Source organism: Schistosoma mansoni, chromosome 1 (assembly GCF_000237925.1).
Source record: "Schistosoma mansoni strain Puerto Rico chromosome 1, complete genome".
Taxonomy (NCBI): domain Eukaryota; kingdom Metazoa; phylum Platyhelminthes; class Trematoda; order Strigeidida; family Schistosomatidae; genus Schistosoma; species Schistosoma mansoni.
In genome coordinates this window covers 56,115,291-56,135,589 of record NC_031495.1, presented here as the reverse complement: position 1 = coordinate 56,135,589, position 20,299 = coordinate 56,115,291, and the positions used below count along the sequence as shown (strand labels likewise).

General features: G+C 31.9%; 1 protein-coding gene across 1 annotated transcript; it reads left to right on the top strand.

Annotated features, from left to right (window-relative positions):
• Window positions 1-18,174: 18,174 nt before the first annotated feature.
• Smp_072450 (putative rhodopsin-like orphan GPCR) lies at window positions 18,175-20,092 on the top strand (the record flags this gene model as incomplete). The annotated part of the gene is made up of 1 exon (XM_018794934.1): window positions 18,175-20,092. The coding sequence occupies one exon, from the start codon at window positions 18,175-18,177 to the stop codon at window positions 19,555-19,557; it is 1,383 nt and encodes a 460-aa protein (XP_018649296.1). The 3' UTR covers window positions 19,558-20,092.
• Between the last annotated feature and the right edge of the window lie 207 nt (window positions 20,093-20,299).

Here is a 20,299-nt window from a genome sequence, read left to right as displayed (position 1 = left end):
ATTATTATTATTATTAGCACACTTGCTAACCTTTTAGAGAAATTTATTCAGCATCCACCCCTATCTACCATATCTGACGTAATTCATATTATTCTACATATTACGTAATTTCTGATTTGTAATCCCGTTATTCTCTCTCACCCCCATGTCAACTATATTTATTCTGATCATTTATCTCACAATCTCATTTCACCTGTAAACTGATTCAAGTTAACACTTCATATTATTCATCCCAACGTTAACGATTCCATTTCATTTCATATTACAAACATTCCTTGATACACATGTTACAATTTTTAATGATCTACTCTGCCTTAAACTTGGCCAATTTTCTTTTGTGGATTATTAATTTAGATTTATCATTGTAGAACCTGATGAAAAATTATTGAAAAGAATATTCTTCGTTCATATAATTGTGTTTTAATATGATGGGAATTTTTCAGTAATTTATATTAAGAAAATTTTTAAAATAATATAACTCCACTTTTGACAAAGAGTCAACAATACTATTTCCGTATATTAAATTACATCAATATATGTTTAAAATAGTTTATTTTGTACTTTAAGAAATTGATTTGATTGAATCTAAGATTCTGTTCCGATGATAGGTTAAGTCATAGTCTGATGGATCTGTATTTGATAGTTTAAGCTATAAACATACTCATTAAATATAAAGAGTAACTTATCACAGAACAACTTTCAACATAATTTAACCAAGTTCACCAATTAAAACTCATATTCATATCAGAATAGTTTTAACTTTGAAAAGAAAACAATTTATTTATTCCAGCTTTATTTTTCAAAGAAAAAATAATCAAAACAACAACAACAACAACAAAAGTTAAACAAATTAATCCATTGAACATTGAACACAAAATAAAAAAGAATGCTGAAAACATTTGACAAGTTATATCCATATCCATCTATCTATCTATCTATCTATATCTATATGCTTAACAACTTGAACTGGATATTTAAACCAAATGAATGAAATTAATTACACATTGAATTTTTAAGTATTTCATTCATATATATATATGTACTTGCATATACACAAGTTCAAAATAAGGATGAATTATGATTATTTATTTTTCTATTTTTCTTTTCAAATTATTTATTTACGAAAAAAAAACTTCACTTGCTCCTAAATAGAAAAAAAAGTGAAAGAAAATTTTTCAAAAAAATTTTTTTATTTTTTTGGTTTCATCGAATAATTTATTTTATTTTTATGATTTATAGTTATAATTTCCTTGAATAAAATAAAAGAGAAACTTGAAATAATTTCCAGGAAATTACATAGTGTAATAACATAAGTTGAGTAACTTTTCTCTCTTTTTTTTCTTTTTTTCTTTCTCACTCTTTCCATTTTTGACACTTATATCATTTGAGTTTTTGTTTTTTTTGTTTTTTTTTTGCTTTTTACTTTTAACAAAACAACAACACTTTGAGATGAACTGATTATACATATTTATCTGTTTTGATGATTTAGGTTGAAAATATGCTATAGAATGATATATATATAGATGGATATAGATATATTTGCATATTTAACGAAGGGTGTATCATAAATAGTTTACGTTTGATCAATTGACTTCAAACAATTATATATGATAAAATAATTTAAATAGGACTGAAATTTTCATGGTGATTAATTCGGTTGGATATTAGTCTTAATTTAATTTAGTAAATATGAAATTTACAAAAAAAAATAACTGTCATGATATAAGTACAAAGAATATACATTTTCATGGTTGAGGTATTTGATGTTTCTTACTGTTAATGATTAAAATAAACTTGATATATATATATATATATGGCGTAAAACAAGATTATAGAATTGATGACTTAATCTTCAAGGTGTTTGGCTTTCAGACACCATGTCACAGATAGGAACTCGGATCTAACTTATCCGATTTGGGCGATGTTTAGTATTATTAGCTTATTTACTTTCGCCTGTTACTCCAAGTAGAGCATAGGCCGCCGACCAGCATTCTCCAACCCACTCTGTCCTGGGCTTTCCTTTCTAGTTCTATCCAATTTTTGTTCATTCTTCTTATGTTTGTCTCCATTTCTCGGCGTGATATGTTCTTTGGTTTTCCTCACCTTCTTTGGCCTTCAGGATTCCATATGAGGGCTTGTCTTGTGGCGCAGTTGAGTACTTTCCTCAATGTGTGTCCTATTCACTTCCAGCGCTTCTTCCTCATTTCTTCCTCCACTGGATAGAATCTGGTTTGTTCTCTCCCACAGTAACTTGTTGCTGATAGTGTCTGGCCAATGGATCCGAAGTATGTTGCGTAGACAGTTGTTAATAAACATTTGTATCTCCTGGATAATGGCTTTCGTAGTTCTCCACGTTTCCACCCCATACAGTAGAACTGTCTTGATATTTGTATTGAGAATTCTAATTTTGGTGTTGATTGACAATTGTTTTGAGCTCCAGATGTTTTTCAGTTGTAGATATGCTACTCCTGCTTTGCCGATCCTCGCCCTGACATCTGCATCAGATCCACCGTGTTCATCAATGATGCTGCCCAGATATGTAAAGCTTTTCAAATCCAAGTATTATTAGCACTTACAATTAAAGTGTGACTTATCAAGTATCTGGTGAATCATTATTATAAAAGTGAGGAAATCCGGTTTCGGAAAGTTAATTTTTTGTTTTTTCTCCTGAGATTTATAAATAATGTTTAGTCATAATTTAAATTATATGTAACTTTTCTGAAAGTTTCTTTACTTACGGATTAGAAGGTTTATTATAATTAAAGTGTTATATCCTGATAAGAATAATGAGTGGTAACTTTGGGATCCATTTATGGACCAATACTGTGCGCATATTTTGTCATATAATTGCTAAATAACTAAACTATTCATAGTCATGTCCCTCTTATCATGAGCTTTATTTTGACCTATGAACTATTATTATACGATTTACCATTCTTGAGTTATCCCCAGTCAATCACATACTATCTCCTTCATTATCAGCTACATTAGGCTAAACCTTCTACAAATGTAGTTTCCTATTTTATGGTACAATATGGTCTCTCTGGTTGGTATATAAGCCCATTATGTTTGAAATAAATGATTCATACCGTAGAGTCTGTTATTGGTGTTCTGGACTTAACTCGCTAGGCAGAAAAGCAAGACCGATAAATACTATAGACTGCTCGTACGCGTTTTATGCGTCATTGGTTCGTTCGATAAAACACTGCTCTCTTATTGACGGTATTATCACGTTATACATTAACATGGCACACAGACTACAAATTATAACATAAAGATAGTCAACTTTTTCAACCAAGGATTTACATAGTTTTAAAGCGAAAGTCTTGTTGAACATTATTCACTTCTATAATACCTAAACAACGAGAGTTTTCTGTTCACTTAAATCACGTTTTCAAACAAATCACATCTTAGTGATTCAGTGAATACTTAGTACTCCATAATGGTACAAATGCATAAGAAGATCATCATTTCTAACTGTTACTTTTTTATTGTCGTGGATGTGCACTGCTGAGAAGGAGCCGCCTATTATTTCCGAGCTTTCAGTGGAGGTTTAACCTATATCAGTTCTTGATTTGAATTATGAAACTAATTCAATCTCCACAAATTCCCTAAAGTGGTTGTACTAACATTATTATAAGACTAAGCTTGTGTAGAAGTTTTATTATTTAAATCAGGAGCTGAAGATTGAAAAGTGGTCTAGCTGAAATAAATTCATGATATTAACTAAGAAAATTATTTTACCGTTGATGGTAATTCTCTATCAAGCTTCACGGTCGCATGAAAGGCATTTATTTAGAATGTCTGAAGCAGTAATAGCTAATGAAATTAGGAATAAATAAAAAGAACAGTGGATATGAAATGAAATTGATTGCAATTTATCGTGGTAAATGAGTAGCAGTAATAAAATCTTTGATGACATTAGTGAATGTGATGATCGTATAACATCACGAGTTGATTGAAGTCGGAAGGATGGACCAATCAGTTCCTGCTTCTTTGTTTTAACGTAACGCGTTCGCCAGGAAGATTGTAAGTCTGCCACTAGGTCATGGGTGTGCACTAATGAAAAGTACCAAATGAGCTAGATACCACTGTTTAGCATATCATTATTTTCAGTAGCTGTTCATGTGAAATTAGTTTATGATGTAATCTCTCTTCTAATTGAGCAGTTTAAAAGGATCAGTCTTTTCAATACGATAGTGTATTTAAAAGAAAGATAAATATATACCTATTTAAATATTAGAACATGGAGAGTAAATATAACAATAATAACTTCAAATATAGATAATATTACAAGAAATGCAAATGAGGATTATAATAATGCAAAAACAGTAATCCGCAATTGACTGATGTAACTGAAAAAACACAGCATTAATATATTGTAATTAATTGATGAGATCAGTAGAAAATAAAATACACGAGTTTCTAAGCTTAATAAAAAAATTTCATGTTGACAGAATGGTTGTAGCAATGGAAAGTGTTCTGTTGTGCAGTTATCCAAGCCTGATGTTAATGATATAAGCTTCCTATGTTTGATAAATCAGCTGCTTTGGTAAGAAAGTGAAGAGTGCATGGGTAACATCTATTAGGTAACCGAATCGAGGTGTACGCACAAATTCACGCATAAATAGCGATATGTGCCCCTCAGATATGTAAGAATTATTCTCAGCTGATAGCATACATCTGTTTACCGGAAATTTGACGAGTTCTTGACCAATATTTTAGATCTATCATTCTCTCTCACATATAATTTAGCATTGAAGTGATATGTTTGGATAGTCCAACCTGTCAGAAGGCATAAGAGCTAAGAAATTTCTACTGACTTGAAGATTAACAGTAGTTGATTTTACGCTTGCTGCGTACTAACTGAAACAACATCAGTAGTCCGATCAACTTTATATTATATATTATATTATATATTACATTATTATTATTATTATATTAAACTGCTATTAATATTGATAATATTAGTGAATTGTTTGATAATTTCATTGTCTAGTTAGTCTATGTAGATGAAATATCTGTCAATTAGTTAATAAAATATTCAATGAATTACTTTAATCAACTATTTGAAGGATGTAAAACTTTATTTTCGCTAAAATTAGAGTACTTAAAATTGCATGATTTCTGTCATCTAGTAAGTGATCGGGGATATGCTTTCTGCCGAAAAGGAGATCGCTTCACTTGTCTAGATGCCAAAGATTTATCTTCTTAAACTCTTGATAGTGACTTTTTTCATTTATCATTACATATAAGGGATTTATCTTGGATTATTATATGCATCAACAGTACGGTGAAATTTCGTGAATAGATCCAAAATGTCAAGCAGTGTTTATGAACATTAAAGAGTGAATACGATTAACTATCATTATAGTTTATCTGGATAAATATCTCAGTTGAAACATACAGTGTTCCAGCCGTGTTCAGATTGCTCAAGCCTTATCCAGTGAAGCCGATTGGCTTTACTGGAAATGATTTTCTTTTTGCAACGCTTACAAACCCACAGTGATTTCGTTGAGAAATCCTTACACCCAAATCTTGGCGCAAGGGTGTCATGCCAAGGGCTAAACTGGCTGGCACATTCGTTCCTCAAGGTCTTACCATGCCAGACAGGTCAGTTGAAGAGCGGTAAAACTAAAAGCAGCAAACCCAAGGTCTGAGGACGCAGTCGTCCTGATGACTGTACAGAAATGTGACGGCAGTAAGCTGTTTTCTTCAGACAACCAGCATAACGGCGATGTTGCCTTCCCACAAAGAGAAGTGGGGCTCCGTAGGAACTCGGAAGGATAGGGACACATGTCGTTGCCTTTTCGTCGTTTCTGCCTACGCTACTACTGACTGCAGCACGAATGAACTGAAAGACGAGTTTTACAGAAAGCTTTCTGAACTTCATAAAGCTAAACGCTCAATCATAATACCCGTTGCAGGTGACTTTAGTGCCCAAGTAGGTAACTTAAACCAAACAGAAAGACATTTAGGTGGGTATTTTAGTATTTCGGCTCTGCATCGACCACGTATTCACCATTTGTAAGGTGTTAGAACATAGACATGCTTATCGGCGTCAGACAATGATAGTTTTTCTTAAATTAAAAGCAGCATTTGACTCTGTAGATCGAGAGGTTCTGTGACAGTGTCTGTCATTGAAAGGTGTACCTCAGAATCACATAAACCTTTTGAAGGCTCTTTACTCAAACACTACCAATCGAGCGAGAGCTTATGGCGAACTGTCATCTGATTTTACAACCTCAAGTGGTGTCCGACATAGTTGTATATTATCCCCATTTTTGTTTAACTTAATCATAGACCTACTTCAGGAAATAACACTCTTGTCAACCGAATTTTCAGGAGTTGATCTCCTACCAGGGGGTCCACTAATCGACTTAAAATACGTAGATGATATAGTCCTGTTTGGTGAAGACATTGGTAAAATGCAGAATCTTCTGTTAGCACAGTAACAATGGCAGGATGTTTGGGATGCGTTTCTCCCCATCTAAATGTAAATTGTTACCCAGGACTAGCCTGCGTCAACACCTGAACTAATGATAGGAAGTGAACTAGTCGAACGCGTCGACAACTTCATTTATCTTGGAAGTGTGATCAGTCTTAATGGGTTGGCGTCTGATGAAATATCAGCACGGGTTCAGAAAGCTCGTTTGCCCTTCGCCAACTTACGTCGCCCATCGAGAAGGCGAGATATCCGTCTATCAACTAAAAAACGAGTATATTTCACAGCAGTTCGTTCTGTTCTAATTTACGGCTGCGAAACTTGGCCAATAAGTGTAGAGGATACACCTGAGTTACTAGTATTTGATCACAGATGTCTTAGAAATATTGCCAGCATCTACTGGGATCACCGGGTAAGTAATAGTGAGGTTAGATGCAGGGTATTAGTGAATGATGGTTAATCAGTTGGTGAGGTTGTGAATTTTCATCGACTGAAATGGTTGGGCACGTATTATGTATGCCTGAATACCGATTACCACGACGCTATGCTGACTAGTATTGAGGATGGTTAGAAGAGAGTTAGGGGTGGCCAAGCCGAAACGTTTCATCAGTGTTTGAAGCCACTAACTTCTAGTCTGAGCCATCTCGGTAAATGCACACTACTTGGTTGGGGTCCGCGCGACTATCGTAACCAATTGTTGGAGACTCTGCGCGACATGGTTCAAAATCGATCATAATGGGGTAAATGTATACACTCTTTGTCTTCCCTGAAACCGTGACATTAAAATCGCTTTATACCTTTCTTTCTACGAACTAATTCTTTCTTCCTGTATTATATCTTTATACGCAATCCTTCTCTTATATATTACTACCATTAAAGTAACTACTTCTATGAATTTGGTGTTCATCTTGTTGTGCTAATGAGGTGTGGCAACTTGGACCGATACATATATGCGCCTGATCCTATGTTGTTGCTGACTGACTCACCCAACAGCTCAACTAGTTGAATGAAATGTATTCTTTCCAATTTATAGATGGACAATAGTATATATAAATCTTAAACAAAGGGGGAAATGTGCTATTCTATATGTTCTAGATTGTTCGGAGCTATTTTGTAGGATAATAACAGTAAGCAATAAATCTATAGTCAACGTTGTAAATGTGAAACAAACTGTCAGTTATTAAATTATAATTTTCTGTATATGACAAATGAGACCAAGACTGTCGGAAAAAGATGCAATATTTTAAAATGTTTGCAGTTTTTAATTTAAAAAGACGAGTCCCAAATAGGACGAAACGCGCGTCCTGGATTCCACTGCTAGCCACTATCCATCTCTGTTTAAAAAGAATGGTTGATCACTTAAATTATAATATACATTTATTGTGACAATTAACATGGAATTCATTGTTATAATGTGTTGTTTTTTTCACAATCAAATGAATGATCCTAGCGATTACCAATGATATTAAAGAGCATCTAACTAATATTAACGTTTGAAAAATGGTGCCTTTTAACGTTCGAAAATTTTTCTGTTTTTTGGTAATCAGACGAAAATGTATAATGCAATTGTTAAAACTTTGTCTAATTCTTCATACATTTGGTTTGTTAGATAACTGAATTTGATGAATTTCTGTTTACAGAGGAATCATAAGTACTAAAGCATTTAGGTAAAATTGTAACCAGGCCATTCTCGGTATAATCGAAACGTTTAATGTAATTAATCGAAAACATATTCTACTCATAGCGAACTAAGGTAGAGAAGATTAATTTATTTTTAACACAAAGTTACAGAATGTCTAAATAAAATATGAAAACCATACATTAAATACATCAGTTGCACATCATCTATTAATTGTCGCTTGCAAACTTCATCGTTCTTTCAATCCTGTTGTTATGATAACTACTCTCTGTTTACATTCCTGTTCACTTTAATTCAATCTTCCTAACTTTCTGTTGGTGTTACATACTAATTATGTCTGTCGACATAAGTAGCATACACCGCCATACTAATAATATAACTGGATGATTATACAACATATCTATAAACATCAAACGTTAAAACATGAACTCATTTGTGTCATTCATATTTACCGCAGTAAGTTAATAGTACATATATATTTTATGCTAATGGTAATATTATAAATGACATGAATATTTTTCAGCATAGTAAACTGAGAAAATAATTGAAGGAAATACATATTCTCAGTGATTTTTCAATAGATGGTCACAAATTTATATTTATGTATGTATTTAGAACATTCAGGCCATTGTAATTAACAGAATTATATCAAAAGGTGGTTTTATGAAGATATTATTAATTCTATAGTTGAATTCATGAGTCAATTAAAGTTAGACCACCATAGAAAACATGGAAGCACTGGACGGCGGGATCGTGAATGCTCACTGTTGAGGAGTTCCATACTCAGACGAAATGGCCGTCCTTTTCTTCCAGGTTTTCCATGGTGGTCTAGCTTTAATTGACTCATGAATTCAACTGAGAATTATAATAGATATGAATGGCATTTTAGATAAAATAGGTGATAATAATCATAACAACTCATGGAAGTGCATATATATTAGCCTAGAATAGAAAAATGAATGAATCATTAATATGTTATATGATTGATGAGTAAGTTGAGATTGCCAATAACAATAATGACAAATAAAATTAGACAATAATAATACATAGAGAAATAATATTCACTATTGTTCGAATTAACTTATATCGTTAAATTTCAGTAGGCTTGGCAATCATTCTGCGTACGTTGTTGTTACCATAGTAGCAGTAAAATTTATACATGCAATATCTTCTGTATCAGTCAAAAAGGATTATTAAAGAAGTTTCATTAGTAAAACATGCCTATAATAAATAAAGCCACTGTTCAATCAGAAATTATCTATCTCATGATCGGATAAACAAACTAGTATCATAAGTAATCATAACCAACACAAAAATGAATTAGACTCGATTCATGTTTTGTATAGGACAGTATAATTTTTAAAGATGAATATTATTTCTTTCTTCAATAAGTAAATTCAAAAACTTGTGAATGATCAAGGCTAGACAGAGAAAGTAATAGGAAACTGCTCAAACACAGTGAAATCTTTGTTGACGAGTCAGACAATCTTATCTGTTCTTCTTGAACTTCTAAATCTAGTAGGAACATATAGACCAAAGTTTTACGGACCACTAGGAACATATAAAATTAATCTATTAGAATGAGCAATTCTAGAGGTATCTAACTCTCTGTACCATGAAGTATCAAGATGGATTGAGTAAATACTTAAGCTATAAGAGCAGAAACCGACTAGATAAAGCTTGAAAAATATTCCTATCTATCGAGAAAGCTGTGGACAAAAACATGCAAAACTAGATTATAATCCCCTGAGATGTCAGCACGTTGTTTATTCTTTTGATAGACTGACAATCATGTTAGTAAATCGCTTTCACAACACAAACTAGAGATATATGTATACCACTAACAACCCTTCGAGAGCTTTTACTTCTACGGATAATAAATACTTATGGTCCCTCTATATACTGTATATGCGAGTTAAGGATAGGCTTCCAAGTCCGGCCACTTACGAGTGCATGTTTAAGTTTAACTGGTTTTGTGAAGATAGCAACATGAGTTCATCGTCACTTTCTCGAGCATTATCTTGTGTGGTCAAGTAAAGAGCCATTGAAAACCCAATACATTCTTATTTAACAAATGCATAACACAACATGTATAAGGGTATGATATTCAGTATAATATAAAAAATGACAATAATACCTTCATAATTTGTGAGTCACCATTTACTAAACATAGCTCAGGTCATTGCCCTCAAAATTTCCTCACCATAATGTGTGTGAAAACAAAAGTCCTTTATTTAACCATAACCAACTTAACACCAAACCCTGGGTCATAACAATATACATTTTTACCTAGGTAACTTCGAACAAAGGTGAATATTATTTCTCTATGTATTATTATTGTCTAATTTTATTTGTCATTATTGTTATTGGCAATCTCAACTTACACATCAATCATATAACACTAATAATTCATTCATTTTTCTATTCCACGCTAATAGATATGAGTTGTTATGATTATTATCACCTATTTTATCTAAAATGTCATTCACATGAACTATAATTCTGTTACATACAATATCAGGACTCAGTTGCTAAGTGGATAACGTGGTGGTTTTTAGAGCGAACGATACTGGGTTCGATACCTGGAGTGATCGTCAACTCTGAGATTCAGGCGCATCCAGCTGACGAGTCACAAATGAGACGAAACGCTCATCATGGATTCTACTGCTATCCACTACCCATCTTTGCTAATAATACTTGTGGATTAAAGCAGTATCGTGGCAATGCGCACAGTATGCACATATGCCAATTAGAGATTGATCAATTACAGTCGTAAACATCAATGGGAAGATTCAAGTAAACAATACCAAGTAAATTTAATGACTTGAATGCTCTAAATGCATACATAAATATAAACTTGTGATCATAATATCTATTGAAATATAACTGACACTGTGTGTTTCCTTCAATTACTTCTTGATGTTAATAATTGACAACATTTTTTTACTCAGTCATACTGCATAATAGTGTGGATTTCATGTTGCCATGTAACTGATGTACAGTCAAAATGGGCTGAAAATTTATACCCAAATGCTGTCGTGTTGATACAATTGAATAACATAGCAACATATGGTTTAGCTGAACACTATAATGAGTTACGATTTTTTGTTACTATGTACAATAAACAGCTGGTTTCTTGTCATTCGAAAATTTTTCACATAATTTCTTCTATGAAATGTTCTAGTCAGTGAATGAAATATTTTGTAGCAGGTTCGATGGTTTGAAAAATTACAAACAACGGCTAAGCTAGAAAGCTTATCCATGTAAGTATATAAATTTTCAGTGAGCATTAAAATGATTCTTAAATCTTTTCTAATAGCCAAATATCATAAAACACAATTTAAAGTCAGAAAGAATAATATTTTGCGAAAGCATTTATAAAGATGATTGCACAATACCGTGGATTTATGATTTCCATTTACTGGCAAGACACAAAACAAAAATATCTCCTATTTTCATGAAAACCGAAAACAGTTTGTTTAGAAATTCTTATAAAATGGTAGCATCTTGGATAAACTAGGTAGTTTTGTTAGTAATACCAAAATGGTGTATGACTTTTCTAGTTGTTTGAATTTCAAGACTTTGATTCGCTTCAACAAAGGGTACATGCTTCCTAATATCCATGTTTATTTATTCTATGATACCTGAGAATATTGACTCAAATCATAGGCCAGTAGCCATTCGGGTATTTTTCATTTATTCATTTGTTCACATTCATTTTCATGACAGTTTTAAGATCTAATGATGAGTGATCACTTCATATATAGATGCACTATAGTTGACCAACTAGTCAAATTTATTGCTGCGTGAAATATGATCACCCAGTCAGTTCATAAAGTCACCTAAAATGTGATAATTAATTCGCACTAGCATGTATAGTTGTCCAATTAAAAGATTACTGGTTACTGTATTTTACAACAAATACGGTCATTCAGGAAGTGAATCCGTTTAATGAAACTTTAAGAAAATGAATCCAATGGGCTAGACTACCCAGTAAGTGTGACTACATACCGGGTCTTTAGATATTTAGCACTTTAGACCAAGAAATCCATCTAGAATAATATTGATTTAATGTTGAGCATATTGATGAACTAAATAAAGCTCTGTAAATAATTGCTGTATTTTCTGTTAGGAAGTAAAGTTTTTGAACGATAACTCTAGTTTTTTGAAGAAAATGTTTCGCGATTCTGGCTTTTATGTTCATTAGACGTAAATAGGTAATGAATGTTTAAAGAAATAAGCTGTGAAACTAATGGATAATTTTTATTAAGTACATTTTAATTGCAGCTTAGATGTTTTAATCATTGATTCTTCGTGACCCGTAGTAATCGAATCGGTTGTTACTAGTTATTATACTAGCTCTTTAAACTGTTTTGTTAACATTTAATGTAAATAAACTTGAATATGTGACTATGAATGACAATACAATGCAGAAGACTCTAACAACAAACTATACCACTTTATAGTAAGTAGATGATCTGATGGATAATGTACTGATATCCAAAACATTATGTACTGGAGTTCCATCATAACGTTACAGGTACATTGATTTTATAAGTCACAGATAGTTTCAAAATAATTTCCAGACTTCAGTGATAACTATTAATGGTCACATATTTAAAACAATATTTCTTCCTTCAATGCCATGATGTTTGGTACGGGTTCGATTACGAACTCATTTAGGATGGACATATGTTTATACGATTGCTAGGTGGTGATGGAGAAGATTTGTAGCTCAGGTGGACGATTTTGATGGGATTTTGTTCACCTAGCTTGATGGTCTGTTCGCGTAGCTTTTACAGTTCCCCTGAACAACATTTGATCAGATCATAGGGAGGTGCGATCAAAATAAAGAAATTCTTATATATCATTCGCTAACCATAATTCTTAAGATGTTAGTTATTCATACGAGCAAGATAATATCAGATATATTCGAAATGAGTTTCCTTTTAACTTCTAGCCAGTATATATTTTAGTTTCTTGAGAACATCTAAGATGTAATAAGTGAGTGAATGTTTTACGTATGAGACAATTATTAAGTTATTAAGAGTAGTCTTAAAGTTTATTTTAATTTGTTTTGAATAATAAGAAACTGATAAGAGTTGTTTATGGAAATCTGTAATATAAACGTTTTGCCTAGGAACAGATTAGATTTTATATCAAAACAATAATATGCTTTTCTAATCTTAGATTCATGCTATCCGATCGTCATGTTATTTCCAGTATTATTATCGCATGTTATAGAATTTATAAAACTTGTAATTGTTCTAATATAAATGTCTATTAAAATAAATTAAAGTCTATAAGAACTCTCGTCTAAATTAGAACGAATAGTTTCACAGTATTTGAGCGCCGAGTTGATGTAAGACATTACAAATATATTATTCCTATTTAAATTAAAGTCTGTTATATGAACTGAAAGAACTTTTATGTAGGATTATGTCTGTGCTGCATGTATTATGTCCGTTTAGCCTATATTATGTAGAGGTCGTCTGTGTTGTATCCGCAATCTTACTACTTGTAGTTGAGAATCTGAAACCACCGCAACTCACACGATGTGGAGTGAAAACATAGAAACCGATACAAATGAAGATTTACTGACTCTCCGAAACACGACCCTAAAACAATTCATACAAAAACATCGTTATTAAATAGAATACAGTCATTGATGATTATTTAGTAAACATCATATGCATGAACAGATACACAGGATGATTGTAAAACACATATTCAGTTTATATAGAATAATATAAAGAATATTATTGTCACATTGAATGAACTTTCAATCCTATTATATAGAATGAAATTTTTACTTTTATTGATACAAAACACACTATCATGAACTAATGATGTACTGAAAAATATATACTGAATATTGTACTGACTAAAATGTTACACTGGAAATACAACTGATATTATAAAATGTTACACCAAAAAAAAGTAAAATGTGAATTCACCCTCACATCCCTATTTATTATGTAATAACAATGAAAGATCTGTTCAATATGCTGATGAATTTGAGGAGGTTTTGTGGAGATTTTAGTAATTTTATAGTTGAAATCATTAGTCAATTAAAGCTTGACGTATTTCCTGGAGTTCAAGTGAGAAGCAGTAACCAGTGGAGTTCAACTGGGTCCGTTGTGAGATAGTAACTCATTGAACACAATGATGGACGGTTGCTAAATTTCATGGACTGGTTGAAGTTAGACATTAACACCGTTCGATGCCGGAAAGCTCAGTGGTCTGGACGTTGGGCGTTCACGCGCTAGACTGATAGGTACTGGGTTCGAATCTTGTGAGGTGGGATCATGGATGCGCACTGCTGAGGAGTCCCACAATAGGACAACGGTCTTCCATTGCTTTCAGGTTTTCTATGATGGCCTAGCTCCAATTGACTCATGATGAATTTCAGTAAAACTGAATAAGAATCTTAATTATAGATGTCATAAATTTTATAAGTCTTATACTTTATGCAGTTGACTAAAATTAATAATACAAAAGTAAAACTTAAATATTAAACATTAAATTCACCGTGTGTGTGATACTGAATAACTCGTTACGTTTCATTTAAGGAAAGAAATAAATAGAAACTTAGAAATTTAAGTAGAAATTCCGTTTAGTTGAAAGAGTTTCTTATTTTTATGTTACTATTGTTTCATTAGCAATAAGTGGAATGCCGTAGGGAAATAAAATTATTTTTTTCAAAGGAATATGGTATCAAAAACTGAAGACATTTGAATTATCAGCTGAGTTTATGTTGAAAAAAAGAATTATCTTAACCAGAGTAACTACCATATAATGGTGATGAGGATTGCGTCTTGCGATTATCTACCCGAGTTGTATTGTTTAGAACAATCATTCCCTGAGATGTTGCCATGTCAGCCGGGTAATAAAGTTGAAAGCAGCAAGTTTGAGGGCAAATTTGGAGGTCATATTCTCAGTTGTATTAGCATCCAGTGGAAAATAAATAAATGTCTAACTAAAATCTGTAACTTCTAAAATTCCTATCAACTTATATTTACTGGTAGTATAGTCAGTTGAGATGTTTAATACTAAGATAAAGTTATAAAAACAATGTTATCTTTCAAAGAAATCACTCTAGGTTTCCAAAGATTGATTGATGATACCATATAGACTTTAAGAAATACACATTGTATTCAAAAATACTTTCAAAATAGTTTCTCATATTGGTTCTTCGAAATTATATACCGTTTAGAATTAATAACGTAATGGATAATAGCAAGATTTTTTAAACTGGAGGAATGTTTTATAAATTTAAAATTATCCGATAATGTAATAGTGACTTGTTAATGATATAATTCGAGAATTATTGAAAATAACATAACAAATTTATGTCTGACCAACTATATAATTTAGGTTGGATCAGTGGTAGATTACGTAATCATTGATAAGCGAGTCGAATGCTGAATTGATCATCGAGCAGGGAATTAAAGAAGATGAAATCAATTTTCGTATTGTATGGTAAAAAGTTAATGTATGTATGAAAGAAATAGGGGCATGTGACTAGAAAGACAATATTACTTGATACGGAATGGCTTCTTAATGTAATTTTAACCCTATGAACTTTTGGGAATATAAACTTATCAGACAATCTCTTCACTTGTAATTTAATCATTGCAATCATCCGTTGTAGAAAACGAATTCGATGAATTTGATTTATTAAATTTGTGTCTTTGAGATGCCAAAAAGGATAATTGGTTAAATTGCTTGTCTGTTTTGATGTTCATGAGTTAAACATAGATTATTTCAAACTAAGTTGTTTGATACTTTGTATATAATTTCTAGTGAACTAGAAAATATCAATTACCACCCTTCAGGTAAAAGACTTATTATGGATGTCAGCTTACATAATATACTTAAAATGGTGTTATAACGTGTGTGCTTGAGTGCCCTGTTAATATATAACGTGAGGATGCTGCCAATTAGAGAATACACTTTCAGAATATTGAAAAATTCCATTCTCAACACAATAATGGAACTGCGGAATTTTCATTGTATAAACAGGTCAGATGTACTATATGGAATTACGAGTGTTCAATTTTCTGTTAAGTGGAACAAAACAATCTGTTTTATTTAATAAAAGTAATGGGAATGACAATTTAGCAGCAAAGAAACATTTGAGATGACCTAGAAAACAGAACATGTGAAATGGGTTCGCTTGTTTGTAGATTGTGCAATGGAACCTAACTTCTATGCTGAACTAAGACTTTTAAGATATAAATGACCGTAAAAGTTTTAATTATTTCTTTCTCAGTATCAGAAATATTTTAATCAATAAAACTAATCCCACAAAAAATGAGACGATAGTGTGTATATTTTATTAATTGAGATAGCAGGATGCGTTTACTCTGCATACCGATAGTAAGAGTTTATCTATATTTTACTAAATATACTATACTGAAGAAAGTGGTCATAATAATAGTTATCATTATATATTTTCGTTTACCAGCCTACTTGACAGACAAACATTACTTTTTCGTTTCAGTTGTTTTCTATTTGTGTTTTTTAATGTGATAATGACTATTGTTAAATTTGTGCAAAATCGCCAATGAGCGACTATAGTTTATACTTTCGATTGACCATAGTGAAAGATTCTCAACTCAACGTCAGATCATTGATTAAATATTCAACTCAAGGAGCCAAAAAGGATATCTGATTTATTCATAATTAGAAAATCGGGTACAGACAAAATAGTTTGTAAAGATCAACAGAAGTAACAAATGGAATTTTGATAGAGAATCACAATATAATCTTTGGATATATTACAGGTTTTTACTTATGTCGTGTATATGAATTCTGGGCAGCATCATTGATGAACACGGTGGATCTGATGCAGATGTGAGGGCGAGGATCGGCAAAGCAAGAGCAGCATATTTGCAACTGAAGAACATCTGGGACTCAAAACAATTGTCAACCAACACCAAGATCAGAATATTCAATACAAATATCAAGACAGTTCTACTGTATGGGGCGGAGATGTGGAGAACTACGAAAGCCATTATCCAGGAGATACAAATGTTTATTAACAGTTGTCTACGCAACATACTTCGGATCCATTGGCCAGACACTATCAGCAACAAGTTACTGTGGGAGAAAACAAAACAGATTCCATCCAGTGGAGGAAGAAATGAGGAAGAAGCGCTGGAAGTGGATTGGGCACATATTGAGGAAAGTACCCAACTGCGTCACAAGACAAGCCCTCACATGGAATCCTGAAGGCCGAAGAAGGTGAGGAAGACCAAAGAACACATTACGCCGAGAAATAGAGACAGACATGAGAAGAGTGAACCAAAATTGGATAGAATTAGAAAGGAAGGCCCAGGACAGAGTGGGTTGGAGAATGCTGGTCGGCGGCCTATGCTCCATTGAGGATAACAAGCGTAAGTAAGTAAAGCAAGTAAGTATATGAATTATTTTATTGATGGTCGTTTGATAATTATATAATTAATCTAGGCATACTAACAGACTTCACCTTTTTAACAAATATATATTGACCGAGCGGTTTAACATCTATCTTCTTTAATCATGTTTAATACTATAGCTGAAAGTTTATTTTGATATCTAAATTGTTTGTATACACAGGATTAGCTTTACATCACTTTTGAAAGCAATAATATTTAAAATCTAAATTTGAGCATGATCATAATTAATCTGAATTCACATTCTTAAACTGACATTCACACTTCATTTATTGTGCTCGATTGGTATACATAAACATTGAATATAAAATTACCCCATTCTAACTACATAAGTAGAATATTATAAAATGAAGCTGTCTATAAGAGTATACAAATGGTACATTTACGAAGATGGTGTGATGAAATAAAAAAAAAAATCAGACCAATTAGAATTAAGGCGAATGAACTTTTAAAGGAATAACGTTTTTAATTTGTTTAATATTCTATTATTTGATTGGTTATTTCATAATAATATACAATTACAAAAAGTTTGCAAAATATGAAATGATGAATAAGGTATGAAAATTTATTTGACAAATATTATCAATAACTTGGAACATTATAGAACTGATGAATAGGTATACGATTTCAGTATTTTTCAAAATATAATTATGGAATATAAAATCAGTAATATATCTGTTTGGGAACGTTATAATAATAGTGATCTTTTATTATTTAAAACATTTGCACCACATTTAACTATAGTAGAAAGAGCAAATTTTCCATTATGGGCTATACTTGGTTTTCCTGGAAGTATATTCAGTATTATTGTATGGAGTAGTCGTCCAATGAGACGTGGTGGTAGTGCAGCTGCTGCAGTTTATCAAGCTAGTCTTGGTGTTGTGGATTTATGTTTTTTTATTATACATTTAAATTGGTATTTACATGTGGCATGGCAACTCGGTGTACTTGATCATCCGGTAATTTGTGAAACATTCCCTGTTATAAATTACTTAATACAATATCTAAGTCCTACATTGGCATTTACATTCACATTAGAAAGATATTTAGCAATATGTCATCCATTCCGTTCACAGAGAAGTGTAATGCGTTCCACACTAAAAAGTGCTTTTAAATTTATTGCAATTATGTTTGTATTTTGTTTGACTACAGCTAGTGTTCAAGCATTTGTGTATGCTTATAATAATGGTGTATGCACTACTAGACCATCAGTTGAAGATCCTAATTCTATTGGATTTAGTTTATATACGAATTGGACTTTTATCACAGAATCACTATATTTTTTCTGTTTACCAATTACTTGTCTTGTATTAAATATATTAGTCATTGGAGTATTACGACAAAGTATTAAATCAAAACGAAATACTTTAATTGTAACAACAGTAAATGGCAATTCAAACATAAACTGTGATCGTAATCAAATTTCACAACCGATAAGTAAAGGAGCACGTTCAAGTACATTGACATTGTTATGTACATCATTTTATCTTATTATTGCACATCTATCTGTAGCAATAGCCGTAGTAATTCATAAACGTTTACCAACTGGTAATGAATATTTAAGTGATGAACAAATACGTAATGATCCTGGTTGGACAACTTATTTTCGTTTCTTTACAGTGCGTGTATTGATCGAATGTTTTGCGATGACACATTATGCAGCAAAATTTCCAATTTATTTAGCAACAAGTAAACAATTTCGTCATGAATTTTGTCGAATATTTCAATGTTGTTGCAGAAATCAATCTTATTTATCACGAGATACTGATGCAGATATGGATCAAAGTACACACTTACAAAATGGTAAACGTTCAACATACATGTCTAACAGTAAACATTCGTTAAACACTGTATGTAAAACAAGTTTTACACAAAAGAAACTAAGGAATTCTGCTGTATCATTCTCTTCCACAAATGAAAATTTGTTACCTACAAAAATTCGAAGACGTCCATCACCTGGTCTAAGTCGTACCGTTCTAGGTGTAGACGGACAACGTGTGAAAGTTAAATCAAATGTTTCTTTAAGTGTTTAATAAATCCAATAAATGAAATAAATATTATTATCTACGTCATATGAACAAACCCCCAACCCCCAAAAAACACTATCAAGTATTCAAATATATCTACTTTTAAGTATGACAAAACTACTCATTTCAGTTTCGACGGTGTATACTTTTTTTATACCTTATACCAAGCACAATAAATGTATGAATGAAAATTTATTATTTTTATAATCAATGTAAAATGTCACAAACATTATCTCTTTAATATAAACAACTTATTAATCCAAAAAAGAAATGTTTGTTTGTTTTTCTATAAAACTACTAATCTATGCATTTGATAAAAAAGTTCAGCGATCTATAGATACTCTATATCTGTTCATTGGAAACATTACCATTATATTCATATGAAAGACAATCATTTCATTTTGATATCTGAATATATATGAAGTTTAATAAAGAGTAATTATAATACACAGTTCTATTTAGGAACTTATTTACAGTAAATTATTATATAATGAAATGTATTGTAATGTTAACAACAGAAAATGCATAAATGAGTCATAGTAATAATAATTTTTCTTTCTATTAATATATCCATAGTATATAAATAAATATATCAGAAGGGATTTTTGCGGATATTATGGTTGAGATCATGAGTCAATCGAAGCTAGACCACCATGGTTTAGAGGTTGAGCGTTCGTGCGCGAAACCGACAGGTCCTGTGTTCGAATCTCGTGAGGTGAGATCATGGATATGCACTGCTAAGGAGCCC